An 18,094-nucleotide genomic window follows, 5' to 3' on the forward strand; every position below is an offset into this window, starting at 1 on the left:
CCTCTCCGGCTCCAGCCCCAATTTGAAGGACTGTAAAAGCCTGAATGGGTTCCAGCTTCGAAAGCTTAGCGGCGCTAGAAAAAAACAGATTGCTCTTACTGACAGTGCGCTCAGCTAAATACTTTAAGAACCAGATTGTCCTGTTGCAAATGGTGTTGGAGACTAAATATACAAGGTCTACTATTAGTTGAAATTCTCCTCTCGGCATGAGAAGTGAAAGTAAAGTACTTATTTTCTTTAATACAAATGCCCTTTATTACATGACAATGTCATTTATTGGAATTCATTTGTATTTAAATCCATGTGACTTTTGTAGCCTTTTAGAAAAGTGAGTATTTGAATAGTTTGAACTTGTAGTACTTATTTGAAAAGGCAAAAGTTGATTTAAGGCAGAACAACATTATTCAATCTCTGTTGACCTTTGAAGAACCAGTCTCCAAATTCTATTAAATGGACTTCAGTTCTGTTAAATGGACTTCAGTTCTGGAAAATACTGATCTTGGGGGCCACCAACAGTGGTGACGTTGACAAGTCCTTTTGGGATGTCCTTTCTATGACTCTTGCCTGAAAGAGACGTATTGTAGTCTATGATGAAGCGTGAGCACATAATAACACACAAGATTTAAACACACACACGAGGTAGCTTTAGATGGAAAATTAAATTACTTTGCATGTGTTATTCATATTCATAATTACAACTTTGTAAGGGAAATTTCATAGACGCTCTCTCTACAGCTGCAATAACCTGTTTGAAGGGGTAGTGTATGAGGTTAGCAGTACTTGAGATAGTAATTTAAAGGTGTTTAATGATCATGAATATCCATTCAAATACATGAACAACAGTTTCTTTATTTCTGGTTAGAAAGTGCTTGATGGGCACAGAACAACAGTCAGAGAATGTTCATGCTGAAAAGGAAAGGGAGGTCACTTTTAAATGTATCAATCTGGGATGTTGTTAAATACTGAGCACAGGTAGCAGAGAATAACCCATTTTACTTCATTCATTCTTCAACACATGAAAACAGTTGCTGAATAAAATACCATTACTGTATGTCATATTATTTCACGTTACGTTCTAGTCATATATATGTATGAGCTCTTTCAATAGTTAGTTTCCATTGTCCAGGAATTACAAATCATACTGTCAAGATAACAACTTGTACATCATTGAAAAGGCATTGGGATTTATAGTTGAATACAAATGTTAAAATTTCAGTTATGAACTCTTATATTCACTGCTGTCTCTGCCTTCAGTTTGTCCTGTGTTTCTCAGTTGGTAAAGCATGGCACTTGGGTTGTGGGTTCAATTCCCATGGAGGACCAGTACAGAAAACAAAAAAGGATGAAAATTGTACGCGATCACTATTGTAAGATGCTCAAGATAAGAGCATCTGCTAAAGGACTAAAATGTCATTGTCATGTGATTAAACAATCTGACATCATCCACCAGGCATATGCTTGCATGTTTGCATAAAGAACATCCAATGCTGTCTCCACACTTTCAACTGTTCCTTCCAACACATGACAGGGAGAAAGATATCCATAACTGGTGATTGTTGATATGCCTGCTAGCTCAAAGGGTATCAAGTAGGCCTATGAAATTAGGTCCATCATATGTCTAAGTGCCTGCTTTTGTAGTCCCCTCCCAGGAGGGGCCTTGAAGAACCTCAAGAAGAGGTGTGAAGAGCTGCTTTATTTCAAGGGCCTGGTTTAAGAAGTCTGGTTCACGCCACTGATTTTAGTCCTGCAAAAGACATAAAAGCATGTATCAAGATGTGAAAACAATCTCCTGTGGGTGCATATCAAGAGGTGCTGGGATGTGTACAAATAGAACTGTAAAAATAAAGCTTGCATGCATATCCAGTGACCTCATAGGTGCCCGAGTTGTAAGTACATGGGGTAGAAAAATATAAACCATTCCAGGAAAATAACTGCTTTGTCTGATCAGATGCAGAGTAGAATTGAGTGGGACACAACCAAATTATTTGGCCCTCTCTTTAGCGTTGGATGCAAACCAACCAAAACATTTTCCTTATTGTGTTTCTATAAAGAGACAGATTCTTCTTTACCCACTTTACCTCCTTATTGAGGGCAAGGACACATGCCAGAGAATTTGTACATTTGTTTAAGACTTGATGGTGTTAGTTTGTTTGTTGTACTAAATTATTTACAGTATACTGTTTAGTGTTTATGATTCTATTTCCATGCATTTGTTTTCCAAATACTTCTAACAATAAGTATTTCATTTTACATGTGAATATCCACAAATCTTTGATTTGATTAACATGATGTTTAAAACATTACACATATAAGTATTATTTACATGCTAGATTTGACATTTTATTGGGAAAAAGTTCCATTGAGTAGACAATAAGTGAATTCAGAGCAGAGTTCAGGGCTTTAAATGAGTGCAGGAATCAGCTCTAAATTACTTAAATCAGTATGCATTGAAAAAAAACTTTTCCCCCCTGAAGTTTCCCCTCAGACTCACTGGCTCTCTCTGACAAAGGGATTTCTTTCTTACACAGCTACCCCCCCCCCCCCCTCTCTCTCTCTCTCTTGTAACAGCTGCTGCTCAGTGCTGTATACTGAGAGAGTGATGATCAGTGTTTTTGGGGGGTTTTTTCAAAGTGTTTTTTTTGGAACAGATGGCCAGGGGAGAGCTGGGGAATGTGCCAGCACTGCGCTGGGGAATGTGCCAATTCCTGCAGCGAGTGAGTTCTCTGGGCTTCAGCTCGCGTGCCTTCACCCTGCCCTCTGCCCTGAGTGGCGCCAGCAGGACTTCCCAACTAGAGTTACGAACATCTGGTGTCTGGGACTGACAGGGGAAAAAAAGCAGCTCAGCTTGTTTCCTTGTGAATGCTCTTATGCTAAGGAAACACATTAGCTCACAGTGAGGGAGAGAGAGCTAGAGAGAGCCGAGTACTAGGAGTGCAGGGAAAAGTTATGTGCATGTAACTATGTAGGAAATGTAATCAATGAACAAACACCTAATTCATCATTGTATTATTAATTTCTTTATTAAGAAAAGTTTTCAAATATTTTCATCAACCGGTTTACAGGGGATGTAAAAAAATAAGTTTGAAGTTGTAATTTGTGGTTTACAAAATGTGTATGTAATGTATATGAAATACAACTTGTTTATAGTTTTTTTAAGTTACTGTATTTATTTATTCAGTACTTTAATGAATAGTCAGGGGTAATCAACCTATTTGAAAACAATTGTGTTATGTTATGTTATGAGTTTTGGAAATAGATGAAGAGCAGCTGGAATCCTCTCTGTGAAATTTACCCAAATGACATAATTTAAAAAAAATTAAATATACGTTTGAGCATTTACTTTCCAGATATGATTAAATGACTAACAGTGAGTTTTAAAACTTAGATTAAATTATAATGTTGTTTCACCAAGAAAGAAAATGGGGGAAAGCGAATGAGAGGGTGATCTAGAGAATAAACGAGAGATAAAGTGACAGAGGAGAAGACTGACGGGACAGATGAGGAACTGGGGGGGAAAGTAATCGATAGAACAGTGTTAAAACCTTAATTAATGTGTAAATTAACGTTCTCCATGCTTGGATCTCATCTGTGCATTAAAAACCCTGTTGATTTATAGAGAGGCCATGCAGATGTGTGGATCCAGGAGAGGGCTGGAGGAAGTTCAGCCTCAGTTTACATGACTCCCAGTGTCATAAAACTGCACACAAAGGCATCAATCACCTCTTTTATTCACCCGGGGCACTTTTTCTCCTGTTCTGGACAAAAAACTGGCGGAACACCCAGTTCTCTTTCAAACACGAGTTGATGATGATTTAATTTAATGGGATCCCTATTAGGCAAAGGAATGCCTCTCTTAATTGGTGAGAGTGTATTCTTTCCTCTTTTGTTATCATTATCGTTAGAATTACCATCCCTCTGTCTGTCGTATTGCCCCATGTTTACCCCCCTAACCATCAAATTATCTTTTCCGCTTCCTGATCAGTAAAAGGGAAGTTTTCACTGCTGTGATATCATCAATTCACCAGTCATTCAAACACGTCATATAGTTTTGTTAGGAAATGACATGACAGTGAAGGAGGAGAGGTGTTTAACTAGTAGAAAGAAAGGAAAGAAAAGCTCTATTCAATTAGCTTTATTTGAAAGTTAAATATCCATGACCAATTATTTTATTGGTCTTGTATGGTCACCTGTTGCTATTTATCAATAGCTTTGTTTATAAGCACAGTTTATGTTTCAAGGTTATTGATATGCTATATTGTCAAAAACATGTTTGAATTAGAAGCTAGCTTTGACTTGGCTTTCCATTCCCTTTCTGTAACTACTAATGCTTCAGAGTCCCTGCTCTGTTTTTGATGGCCTTGAACTTTATAGCAAACTTATTACAATACCTCAGCAATGTCTCCATCTGTGTGCTTGAGTACTTTCCACTTGCAGGAGTCCATTTCCATGTCAATGTCTCAACCCATCTTGTCATTGCTGCATGTGGCCTTCAGCCAAAGAACACAAGCACAGGGTAAAATCCCAGGCCAGACGTTTATGCACAGGGTAAAATCCTAGGCCAGACTTTTATGCACAGGGTAAAATCCCAGGCCAGACTTTTATGCACAGGGTAAAATCCCAGGCCAGACTTTTATGCACAGGGTAACATCCCAGGCCAGACTTTTATGCACAGGGTAAAATCCCAGACCAGACTTTTATGCACAGGGTAACATCCCAGGCCAGACTTTTATGCACAGGGTAACATCCCAGGCCAGACATTTTTTTGCACAGGGTAAAATCCCAGGCCAGACTTATATGCACAGGGTAACATCCCAGGCCAGACTGTCATTAGACAAAATCCTAAATACTGAATCTTGCCTTCCCTTCTCTTCTCTTCCCTAGATCCAATTTACCTTTCTCTTCTTGGAGCGTCCCTCGGCCTGCAGGGTGCGGGTGCACTGCTCCACACACTCTCTGAAGCTCATGTTGCCGTTATCTGGGGTGTAGTCCAGGTCTGCAAGCTGAGCCAACGACAGGATGTAGTTGCAGGCGATTCTTAAAATAGCCAGCTTTGACAACTTCTGTCCATAGGAGTAGCAGGGCACCTGTATAGGGTTACACTTTGGTTAGGTTTGGTCATACACAGAGTGTACAAAACATTTGGAACACCTTCCTAATATTAAGTTGCATCCCCCAACCCCCTCTTTTGCCCTCAGAACAGCGTAAATTTGTCAGGCCATGGACTCTACAAAGTGTCAAACGTGTTCTACAGAGTTGCTTGCCCATGTTGACTCCAATATTTCCCACAGTTGTGTCAAGTTGGCTGGATATCCTTTGGGTGAAAAACCCAGCAGCGTAGCAGTTGTTGACACACTCAAGCCAGTGCACCTGGCACCTACTACCATAGCCCATTCAAAGGTACTTTTAATATTTTGTCTTGCCCATTCACCCTCTAAGTGGCACACATACACAATCCATGTCTCAATTGTCTCAAGGCTTAAACATGATTCTTTAACCTGTCTCCTTCCCTTCATCTACACTGATTGAAGTGGATTTAACAAGTGACATCAATAAGGGATCATAGCTTCACCTGGTCAGTCTATGTCATGGAAAGGACCGGTGTTCCTAAAGTTTCGTACACTCATGGTATATGGTATGAGCGGATGGTACGGCCAAGTTTAGGAGATTTTTAGTTAGGCTACTGTATATGCTCCTTAGTTACTGTTGTTGGTGTCAGTTGGTGTCACGTGACAGTTTTCCACCATGTCTTTTTAAGTGCCAAAGCAGCTGGTGATGACATGACACAGTAAATGGGTACACAGCGAAAATGTCCCTGTTTTTTGTTTTCAAAGGGATAGATATTTCATGTTGGATTTGGTAAACGTAAAAGTTATTTGTTTTAGTTGACATTGATAGTTCATACACATACACATACATACATGCTGTATCAGGCCTATTGGAGTGTGAAGAGGTTTCCTTTGTCATTAAGAAACTTGTTCCCTGTTTCCTATGCATTTGACATCTTGTTTCTGCCATTGTGAGAGATGTCATCAGAGTGACATTTCAATTGTTTGGACTGACATGTCTTAAAGTTTTTGTACTGTTCATTCTCATATCTTTAATGTCGCCTAGCAAACTGTGCATTATCTACACTGAAATTCATTTAATAAGCTATCTATAAAAGGGGCCATATAGTTAGTACTCAAGTAGGTCTATTGTATAGTGAAATTCCCCATAATTTTCATAATGTACATAACTCCATACAGTTGACATATGGGAACTTAAGTGCAACAACTTACTCTGAGTTCAGCATAAACATAACATTCTGTACAAGAGGCCTCATTGTGTGTTTAGTGAATTCAGTGGAAATACCTGCTTTCTCAGCGCCTCAAAGGCTGCACTGATGGTATGCACCCGGGTCCTCTCTCTGGCATTAGCCAGTAGCCTCCGTGTCTGCTGAACTGCTCTGATCTCAGTGATGACGCCAGACGTTTCTCCCAGCCGTTTCCTTGGCGATTCCATCAGGTCGCTGCTATTGATGTAGGACGCCTGAGAAGCTGAGGAGAGGGACCTCTCGGAGCGCTGGCACAGGACGACCCGGGACTGTAATGTGTGATCAGACACAAATGACTGTTGATGGTCATAACTTGTAACCTGTGGGAATGTGCTGTGAAAGGAGTCTCTGCTTGTTGATGTTGACTCGGAAAAAGGCTGCGGCTGTGATGGGAGCGTCCCAGTAACTGTAGATGGTAAAGCATTTATCCTCATGTCAATAGCAATATTCGGGTTATCAGATGAAATGATAGATTTCTCCACAGATAAAACTGTACCAGGGTCCTGCAGTCTTTTTTGGACACGGTTTCTACATGTCTCTTCCATCAGTTCCCCCATAGAGTCGTCTTCCACTCTTAAATCATCCGCAAAACTTTGGACTTCTTCACTGGTGACACGTTTTGGGTCCCGACCTTTTCGTTTAAACTTTTTATTCCCAGTTGCATCCTTTGCATTGATTGTTTTCCAGCCATCACTGAGTAGATGTGGATTCCTCATTTCAACACAAATATGCACTGTGCACAATTGAAAACCAACAGTGCCACTGCCTTATAAACGAAATATGTAGGTAGTAATATTGCGCAACAGTACAATAATAATATTCTATTGTAATTGAATCAATATAACAAAGTCGGATTGGTCCCTTTGCAATGCAGCACCCTGATTCTAATGATAGATATGCATCAACAAGCTTACGAGGCCTATATATAACAACAAGAATAGACTGCATGTGCAGGCGCGTGTTGCTCCCGTGGATTCCGAGCATCTTCTGAACCATCCAAAATTGCCAGTATTTTTTGTGAATGTGCTCTGAGGTTCATCTGTATTTATTTAGCCTCAGTTACCATATAAGCCCCTGTCGGTGAGATAAATCGCCACGCCGCCTACAGCGAGAGACCGCCCAAAATCCTTCTTGCTGTGCGTAATAACAGATTAACCCCTACCGTGACTTTTGTGAACCGGCCTACAGGACAATTATAATGGCAATAGTTATCGTCATAAATGCTGTACATGTTTTTATATCACAATCTGTATGCCTTGCAAATACATTTTACATAGGATATACATGAGAGCTGCGGTAAAGAGTTTTTGGGGGGTCTTTATTGAGCATGCAAAACTTAAATAAGCCCACTATAGTGCACATGGTAACAGTGATAGCGTATACTTTTTGATGCGTCTGTTTGTAGAAAATAAAGTTTTTCATACATACTGTGACACCCACTGGAACATGGCATTCCCTAATAGAGGGAACAGTCCTCAGATCTATTGAAGCACTGGAAGAAGTTAGTACAATGCTGCCACCTGCTGCAGAATTTCTCTCTCCCTCTCTCTCTTCTCACTCACTCACTCACTCACTCACTCACTCTCTCTCTCGCTCTCTCTCTCTCTCTCACTTTCTGTGTGTGTGAGCATGAAGGCCCTTTCTGACTAAAATGTGAATATTTAAATAGTTGAAGGTATTATGAAATAGATCAGTTGGTTGGTACACATGCAGAAGTCAAACAAATATTTTGTACACACAAAACAAATAGGAAGCCTTTCATGTGATAGAGATAAAGGATCAAACTACTGTATGTCATACATACAACTTTTTAGCATCAGTGACCAGCCCTAATGTCAGAACAATTTTCTTGAGTGGAGAGATCCAAACAAGCTTTGGCTTTAGCTCTTTCTTTTTTAAACACAAAGGCCTCCAGTTGTTCCTGGGCAGAGTGCCAGCCACTCAGCGACCTGCTTCTTCCTCCTGATATTAAATTGCTCTGGCATGTACTCTGCCCTGGCTGATGCTAGCCCACCACCAGGCCTCAAGAGTAAATCTTTCCAGCTGGCACTGTTGCTGTGCTGCTCTGGTGAGGTAATTTATAGCTTTTCGGTAAGGGTCTTAGTTAAAATGTAGTTTTCACCATACTCATTTGGAGGCATATCTGTTTTGTTCATTTCTATTTCCTCTTTCCAACCAATTTCAACTGTTACTTTGTTGCATTACACTGCATTAGCCAATAATTGGACTATTGTAGTCCGATTCCGACCTACGTTACGCGCTCGTAAATGGAACACAATTCCCTTTTTATGCACTTTTCTGTTTACAGGTATTCAGACCTTGAATTCAGGCATGAGAATAAGTTGCTATTCATCCGCTATTCATTGGGGTATAGTGACAGTATAGTGGTTGATTTACCGGGTTGATTTATCATTTCGAGAATGTTTTAATTATATGCCACTACTGGCAGCCAGTAGCCACTTTCAGTTATGCCCACATACATTTACAACTGCACTGACTTTATTATTAGTTTCCTTATATTTAGCATCATTCCATTACATCGTTAGTTTACCTTCCTTCTGTCACGTTCGTGTGGTTGGTCCTTAAGATCACTTGCAATAGTGAATCGTATTCGGCTTACAGTATTACAAGTTGTGCAATAATTTGGAATAATTTGGAGCATTATGGAATGCAGACCATAGCAGTTTAAACCTGGAGCCTGGCACACATGGTTCACGAGGACTGGACCATTGTCATCACAAGTCCAGGATTAGTGAGGATTCTTAGGGCAAATTTGTAGGACTACTGTTCAAACCGCTATTGTACACATCCGCCCCATATATGCTGAACAAAAATATAAAGGCAACATGCAACAATTTCATAGATTTGACTGAGTTACAGTTCATATGAGAAAATCAGTCAATTGAAATAAATGAATTAGGCCCTAATCTATTGATTTCACATTACTGGGAATACAGATATGCATTTGTTGGTCACATATACCTTAAAAAATTGACCTCACAATGGGCCTCAGGAACTCGTCAATGTATTTTGTGCAATCAAATTACCATCAATAAAATGAAATTGTGTTCGTTGTCTGTAGCTTATGCCTGCCCATACCATAACTCCACCGTGTTGACATCAGCAAACCGCTTGCCCACACGACGCCATACACATGGTCTGTGGTTGTGAGTCCGGTTGGACATACTGCCAAATTCTCTAAAACGACGTTGGAGATGGCTTATTTTAGAGAAATTAACATTCAATTCTGTACATTAAATTATCTGGCATTAGCTCTAGCGGACATTCCTGCACCATGACAATTGCACGCTCGCTCAAAACATGAGACACCTGTGTAGCGATTATGCAGTTTATCAGATCCTTGATATGCCACACCTGTCAAGGTGTGCACAAAATTTGAGAGAAATAAGCTTTTTGTTCGTATGGAAAATGTCTGAGAACTTTGATTTCAGCTCATGAAACACGATAAATGTTGCATTTATATTTTTGCTCAATTTATATTTATTGGATTGAACAATTAAATATGGCAACCTTCAGGATGAATCAGACTACTGTATTTTTGATTCACCAATATATGTAGAGGGGTAAAGGCAAAGGGTAAATATTTTTCTAACCCTAAATAATATACAACATCAGAATATTCTTTGAGTCTTCAAATTGGTCCTGAAAAGAAGATGCATATATGCGTGTATCTACATTGCTTTTTTCATTGAGCCCTAATATTCTGAACCATTTTCTTCATACAGTGAGGAGAACAAGTATTTGATACACTGCCGATTTTGCAGGTTTTCCTACTTACAAAGCATGTAGAGGTCTCTAATTTTTATCATAGGTACACTTCAACTGTGAGAGATGGAATCTAAAACAAAAATCCAGAAAATCACATTGTATGATTTTTAAGTAATTAATTTGCATTTTATTGCATGACATAAGTATTTGATACATCAGAAAAGCAGAACTTAATATTTGGTACAGAAACCTTTGTTTGAAATTACAGAGATCATACGTTTCCTGTAGTTCTTGACCAGGTTTGCATACACTGCAGCAGGGATTTTGGCCCACTCCTCCATACAGACCTTCTACAGATCCTTCAAGTTTCGGGGCTGTCGCTGGGCAATACGGACTTTCAGCTCCCTCCAAAGTTGTTCTATTGGGTTCAGGTCTGAAGACTGGCTAGGCCACCCCAGGACCTTGAGATGCTTCTTACGGAGCCACTCCAGAGTTGCCCTGGCATTGTGTTTCAGGTCGTTGTCATGCTGGAAAACCCAGCCACGACCCATCTTCAATGCTCTTACTGAGGGAACGAGGTTGTTGGCCAAGATCTCTCGATACATGGCCCCATCCATCCTCCCCTCAATACGGTGCAGTCATCCTGTTACCTTTGCAGAAAATGTTCCCCAAAGAATGATGTTTCCACCTCCGTGCTTCACGGTTGGGATGGTGTTCTTGGGGTTGTACTCATCCTTCTTCTTCCTCCAAACACAGCGAGTGGAGTTTAGACCAAAAAGCTCTATTTTTGTCTCTGGATCATCCAGATGGTCATTGGCAAACTTCAGACGGGCCTGGACATGCGCTGGCTTGAGTAGGGGGATCTTGCGTGCGCTGCAGGATTTTAATCCATGATGGCGTTGTGTGTTACTAATGGTTTTCTTTGAGACTGCGTTCCCAGCTCTCTTCAGGTCATTGACCAGGTCCTGCCGTGTAGTTCTGGGCTGATCCCCCACCTTCCTCATGATCATTGATGCCCCACGAGGTGAGATCTTGCATGGAGCCCCAGAACGAGGGTGATTGACCGTCATCTTGAACTTCTTCCATTTTCTAATAATTGCGCCAACAGTTGTTGCCTTCTCACCAAGCTGCTTGCCTATTGTCCTGTAGCCCATCCCAACCTTGTGCAGGTCTACAATTTTTTCCCTGATGTCCTTACACAGCTCTCTGGTCTTGGCCATTGTGGAGAGGTTGGAGTCTGTTTGATTGAGTGTGTGGACAGGTGTCTTTTATACAGGTAACGAGTTCAAACAGGTGCAGTTAATACAGGTAATAAGTGGAGAACAGGGGGGCTTCTTAAAGAAAAACTAACAGGTCTGTGAGAGCTGGAATTCTTACTGGTTGGTAGGTGATCAAATACTTATGTCTTGCAATAAAATGCTAATGAATTACTTAAAAATCATACAATGTGATTTTCTGGATTTTTGTCTCTCACAGTTGAGGTGTACATGAATTGTAAGTAGGAAAACCTGCAAAATTGGCAGTGTATCAAATACTTGTCATCCCCACTGTATATTCTTGTGAGTCTGTCAAGAAAATTCACATGAATGGTACACCAAATTTAAATGGATGGCTTTAGATAAATGTACTGAAAATCCTATTGAATGAAGACCCAGCAAGTGGGAGGGTTTTCAGTGGCTGAATGAAATGCATTCAGTGCACGCAAAGGAACCACGTCTGGAAAGCCCGTTACACACTTGCATAAGGTAAGTCTGAATACCAACTACTGAGAAGTTTGTAGGAAAGGCGTGCATGGGAAAGGCGTAAATCTAAGTAAGTCTGAATCGGGCCCTTGATGAACAGGAGTGGGTATTGAACCAGCGACCCTACAAAAGTGCCTAATTGTCATACTTGAGTAAAAGTAAAAGTGAAAGTCACCCAGCAAAGTAATACTTGAATAAATGTCTATAAGTATTTGGTTTTAAATATACTTCAGTATCAAAAGTAAATGTAATTGCTAAAATATACTGAAGTATCAAAAGTAAAAGTATACCTTTTTTCAAATTGGATACGACGAAATTGGGGAGAAAAAAGGGGTCAAATAAAATAAAAATAAAAAATGAATAAAAAAAGGTTCTACAGCTGCACCATTGAGAGCATCCTGATGGGTTGCATCACTGCCTGGTATGGCAACTGCTCGGTCTCGACCCTTCCTCCTTTACGCTGCTGCTACTCTCTGTTATTATCTATGCATTCTCACTTTAATAACTTTACCTACAGGTACATATTACCTCAAATACCTCGACTAACCGGTGCCCCCACACATTGACTCTGTACCGGTACCCCCTGTATATAGCCTCGCTATTTTTATTTTACTGCTGCTCTTATTTGTGACTTTTATTTATTATATATTTTTTTATTTATTATTTATTAAAACTGCATTGTTGGTTAAGGGCTTGTAAGTAATCATTTCACTGCAAGGTCTACACCTGTTGTATTCTGCGCATGTGACAAATAAAATTAGATTTAATTGATATTTGATTACTAAAATGTTAGCATCTATATTAAAACACCATAACCCACAAACTTCACTATAGTAATGATAAAATGTGAATGGGACTTTTCTGCTGGGATGGAGGAATTATCAGGAAAGTTCAACTAGATTATCAGGTCAGTCTAGGGTACAATTTGCCCGAAGAGGTGAAGTATTGCGATGAGCTATACAACTGTACTTCTGATTCTAATTCTCAACAGGAAAGTTAAAAGGTCACCGAGGAGGACCAACAGTGATAGGGTGATTGTCTCAAAGGGACTAACATGCAGGGATCGAACATAAGGATTTTGGGCGCTGGCCAGCAGACCACGATTTCTACTAGCCCGGGTAACATTCAGGTCCTAAATCTGTGGCATACGATGTTTGTAAAGGCAAAATGTCACTACTGTGTCAGGCTAGTTTGGCACATTTTCTACTAGCCCAGTCTGAAAAGTACTAGCCTCAGGCTAGTTTAACTTCTCTAGGGTAGGGGGCAGCATTGGGAATTTTGGATGAAAAGCATGCCCAAATTGAACTGCCTGCTACCCAGCCATAAAAGCTAGAATATGCATATAATTAGTGATTTGGATAGAAAACACTCTGAAGTTTCTAAAACTGTTTGAATGATGTCTGTGAGTAGAACAGAACTCATATGGCAGGCAGAAACCTGAGAAAAAATCCAACCAGGAAGTGGGAAATCTGAGGTTTGTAGTTTTTTAACTCTTGGCCTATCGAATACACAGTGACTATGGGGTCATATTGCACAACCTAATGCTTCCATTAGATGTCAACCGTCTTTAGAACCTTGTTTGATGCTTCTACTGTGAAGTGGGGGCGAATGAGAGGGGAATGAGTCAGAGGTCTGCCAGAGAGCCACGAGCTCATTCTCGCGCGTTCAAGTGATAGTTAGCTCTGTTCCATTGCAATTCTACAGACAAAGGAATTCTCTGGTTGGAACATTATTGAAGATGTATGTTAACCTCTCTAGGGTAGGGGGCAGCATTCGGAATTTTGGATGAAAAGCATGCCCAAATTATATGATATGCATATAACTGGTAGATTTGGACAGAAAACACTCTAAAGTTTCCAAAACTGTTAAAAAAGTGTCTGTGAGTATAACAGAACTGATTTAGCAGGCGAAAACCTGAGAAAAATCCATTCAGGAACTAGTTTTTTTTGTGGTTTTGTAGTTTATTGACTTACGACTCCATTTGCAGTTCCTATGCCTTCCACTAGATGTCAACAGTCTTTAGAAATCGTTTCAGGCTTGTATTCTTATAAATTAGGGAGTAAGACCAGTCTGAACGAGTGGACCCTAACGTGACGCCGCGTTTTTTTAGGCGCATGTGCATTTCTTGTTTACATTTTACATTGACGACGTTATTGTCCGGGTTGAAATATTATAGATCATTTAGGCTAAAAACCTACCTGAGGATTGAATATAAACATTGTTTGACATGTTTCTATGAACTTGACGTACTCAATTTGGATTTTTTTTGTCTGATTGTTTTGACTGAGTTTGAGCTTGTGGATTACTGAAGAAAACACGTTAACAAAACAGAGTTTTTTAGATATAAAGAGACTTCATCGAACAAAAGGAACATTTATTGAGTAAATTAACTTCCATCCCTGCTGACACGTATAACTGACTTCACAGGTCATTTGATTACTCATGTACAACAGCACTCGTGGAACAAAACCATTTGTGTTTTGTAAGGGAAAAGCCAGATAGTTAACGTTAGCTCACCATTCGTGTTGTCACAGTTTTCCATCTGGTGACATGCTAGCTAATGTTAGCCAACCAGGGCACGGATATTTAGCTAACTCTTAGCTAGCTAGTTATGTTAGCTCATCGTTCGTGTAGTCATACTTTTCACCAGACCCCATGCTAACTAGTCCACCAGGACAGGGATAGTTAATGTTAGCGCTAATCGCTAATGTTAGGCACATTGGCTAGCATGTCACCGCCTGTAGGGAAAGTTATGGTGCAACGTTAGCTAGCTAACAGTAGCTGATGTAGCCAACTATCCAACCAAGGTGCCTAAATAGCTAGCCCACCAATTGATATTTAGCTAGCTATACCCCTACCCTGGTGGGCTAATGTTAACTAGCTCGTATGTCACCAAGTGAAAAAGTATGACCATACAAACAGTGAGCTAATGTTAACTAGCTGGATAGCTCACAAAGGACTTGTCAATAATTAGGTCACAAAAGTCATTATGCTAGCCTATGCTGTTTTCCTTTTTACTTGTCAGGAGGGGAACGTGTGTTGTACACGTAACTACAGTCGGTGGTTATCTAGCTAATTTGCAAAAGCATCTAGCTAAACACAGATCTTTGACCTAACCAAAATAGCTTGTTAGCAGCTAGCAAACCTTACCTTACCTTATCACAGAGATCCAGCGATGCCTCTCGCTTACAGAGGTCGGAAAATGATCAAATGCACATGTGCGTATCGAAGTAGTGGTTACAATCCGGTACATAGCACAAAACCATCCTTGCTTCTGATCGATGGAGGTTAGCTAGTTAGCTACAGAGGCCAGGGTAATTTAAAAAAAATGATAGAAATAAAAAAATGCTAAGGTCCCTAAGGAATTTGAAAAATGCTAAACAAGAATACATACGAGAAATACATAGTATCAATTATTTACTTGAGAAACTAAAAAGGCTATATCTACTTGCTAGGTTACTCGCTACTTGTCAATGAGAGTTTTCATGAAGAAATGTGGAGGTTTTTCCCATCCTGCTCCTTGAGCGATTACATCAAAGCTTGCGACAGGATGTGTAGTTCTGTATATAGCCACATTAGCGGCTAATTAGTGTTTTATTTTTGGGGGCAAATATATTGATAAAAGTTGCCTGAGAGAAATGTGCACGGTCATCAAACCATTACGCCAGGGTAAGACGAAACACAGACGTAGAAGTAGTTCTAAAATCCCCTACGGAAAAATGTATGGTTGAAAAAACGATTGGAACCATTTCCGGGGAATCAAACTTTAAAATAATTCACCTTGGGGATCAAAATAATAAACACATTTTAGAGCCAAAATGTTTATCAATTATTATTTTTGGGCTTTTCTGGCGATCGTAATTTACATAGGCTTTCTAATGCTAGGGCAGACCAACTGGGAACTTGGGACTCGGAAATCTCCCTTATCTGGCTTCAGTGCATTCAAGAATACTGGAAACTTGGAAAAACGAGCTCTGAATTCTAATAATTGTTTTGAACGGTCATCCAACTCGGAAACTATGGCATCTTCCTAGAGCTCCGAATTTCCGACCTTCTGACCTAAAGCTAACTGACGTCACGGTTTGAACTTGTTTTTTTCAGAGTTCCTAGTTGTCTTGAACGCATCATAAACAAGCACGCCAAATCCCTCCCCCTTTGCCATGGTCAGTGCTGTCTGGGATTCGTGGGATGTCCCTACCCTAAACCCTAACCTTAACCCCTACCCTGACCATAACCATAACCCTTATCAAACCCTAACCTTAGAATTAGGAATTAGAATACTAGAAAGGCCATGAACCTTCTATTGACGGTCCAATGCCATCCTCCTCTCTTTTCACCTGATCACCATCAGAGACACACATGTCATCAGAGTGGACAGCTGAACACTGTATGCTGGAAACACCCGGTTTGTTATTTTTTGATTAAAACAAAACCGCTCTTTATTAAATATGAATTCCGAACTTGTTTTTGCGTGGATTCTGCAACGCTTTTTTAGCTTTTAACAGCTAGGACTGCTATTTCTTGTCCCTGGAATCCCATTGAACAGACAGGTTGAAGCCTGCTTGACAGAGATGCTAAGCTGCTAGCCATCAAGTTGATACGAGATGAGTTTTGCAATGGAGCCCTCTGTAGTATCTGGGCTCTACATCTGTTTATATTAGTTACTATGCTGTTACTAAGCAGTAATGTATTACGGCAGTGTTATGTTACTACACCAAATAGGAAATGCACATGCGCACTAGGGTGCCGGGAACTGTAGAGCACGAGGGGTTTTGGCTAAACGAAAACTAACTGTACTCCCGTCTCCTGCCTGGTAATTTCTCCACAACACAAATATTACACCCTCTTTGTCTGGAGAAATAAATTAATGGTTCCAGCGCTGTAGCTGAATCTACTACGCTTTGCTTCACGACAAACTGGATCACTCAGAGTTCCAACGCAGCAATTGTTTGCTTGCTGAGGATTATAAGCCTGAGGTGGCTTCCTTGATCACGCAGGTCGCCAGCCTACGTAAGAAACTGGGGAAAACGCAGAGTGGAATTTTTACATTTTCTACACCAGTGGCTCGATGATGTTCGGCTTGTTGAGTGCATCTCCACCTTGTAATTTGTCATTATCCAACATATTGCCCGGAGCTCCCCATCTGATAGCGGAGTCGAAGGAGAACAGCAAGAGGAGCAAGGCAGTCAAGGAGAACAGCAAGAGGAGCAAGGCAGTCAATGATGGTCGCACGTCACGAGCAGTGGAAGCCAAAGACAGCGGCTTCCACGGCTATTTACCAACCCTTAGTAAACTTTGGGGGCAAAAATGTGTTTGACCAAATACAATGCTATTTTATAGAGATCAAATTGACAACAAACTTTCAGCATGCTTATAGGGGAGGACATTCAACAATTACAGCACTTGCACAAATGACTGACGATTGGCTGAGAGAAATTGATGCAAAAAATATTGTGGGGCTTGTTTTGTTTGACTTCAGTGTGCCTGTTGACACTATCGATAATTGTCTGCTGCTGGAAAAAAAGTATGTGTTATGGCTTTACACCCCCTGCTATATTGTGGATAAAGAGTTACTTGTCTAACAGAACACAGAGGGTGTTCGTTAATAGAAGCCTCTCCAACATAATCCAGGTAGAATCAGGTATTCCCCAGGGCAGTTGTCTAGGCCTCTTACTTTTTTCAATCTTTACAAATGACATGCCACTAGTTTTGAGTAAAGCCAGTGTGTAAGCCAGTTTGTCTATGTATGCGGATGACTCAACACTATTCATGTCAGCTACTACAGCGACTGAAATGACTGCAACACTTAACCTCTCTGGGATATGTGGGACGGTAGCGTGAATCCAGCCAACATGTCAGATTTCAAAAATCTTTTCAGCGAAAGCAAATTATGCTTTTATCTGAGGATAGCACCTCCGTAAACAAAATAGAGAAAACATATTTCAAATCTGCAGGAGCGACACAAAACGCAGAAATAAAAATATAAATCATGCCTTACCTTTGACGAGCTTCTTCTGTTGGCACTCCAATATGTCCCATAAACATCACAAATGGTCCTTTTGTTCGATTAATTCCGTCGATATATATCCAAAATGTTAATTTATTTGGCGCGTTTGATCCAGAAAAACACCAGTTCCAACTTGCGCAACGTGACTACAAAATATCTCAAAAGTTACCTGTAAACTTTGACAAAACATTTCAAACTACTTTTGTAATACAACTTTAGGTATTTTTTAAAGTAAATGATCGATAAAATTGAAGATACAATAAAAAGATTCAATACAGGAAGAAAACAAGCTGACACAACCTT

The 18,094-nt window shown here is 40.2% G+C and overlaps 1 protein-coding gene across 2 annotated transcripts; it reads right to left on the reverse strand.

Annotated features, from left to right (window-relative positions):
• Positions 1 to 829: 829 nt before the first annotated feature.
• On the reverse strand, positions 830 to 7,349 carry LOC110488533 (protein atonal homolog 8). 2 transcript variants are annotated; one of them, XR_002468431.2, is made up of 4 exons: positions 6,352 to 7,349; positions 4,893 to 5,084; positions 4,389 to 4,487; positions 830 to 1,744 (listed from the first exon to the last, which is right to left on the reverse strand). XR_002468431.2 is itself a non-coding variant. In XM_021560765.2 (3 exons), exons 1-3 carry the CDS (start codon positions 7,027 to 7,029, stop codon positions 1,739 to 1,741), a joined length of 876 nt encoding a protein of 291 aa, XP_021416440.1. In that variant the 5' UTR covers positions 7,030 to 7,346; the 3' UTR covers positions 830 to 1,738. The 2 variants fall into 2 exon arrangements, 1 of the variants encoding a protein (XP_021416440.1); XM_021560765.2 differs by lacking the exon at positions 4,389 to 4,487 and having other exon boundaries at positions 6,352 to 7,346.
• Positions 7,350 to 18,094: the final 10,745 nt, after the last annotated feature.

The sequence above is a fragment of the Oncorhynchus mykiss genome, chromosome 14, assembly GCF_013265735.2.
Source record: "Oncorhynchus mykiss isolate Arlee chromosome 14, USDA_OmykA_1.1, whole genome shotgun sequence".
Taxonomy (NCBI): Eukaryota; Metazoa; Chordata; class Actinopteri; order Salmoniformes; family Salmonidae; genus Oncorhynchus; species Oncorhynchus mykiss.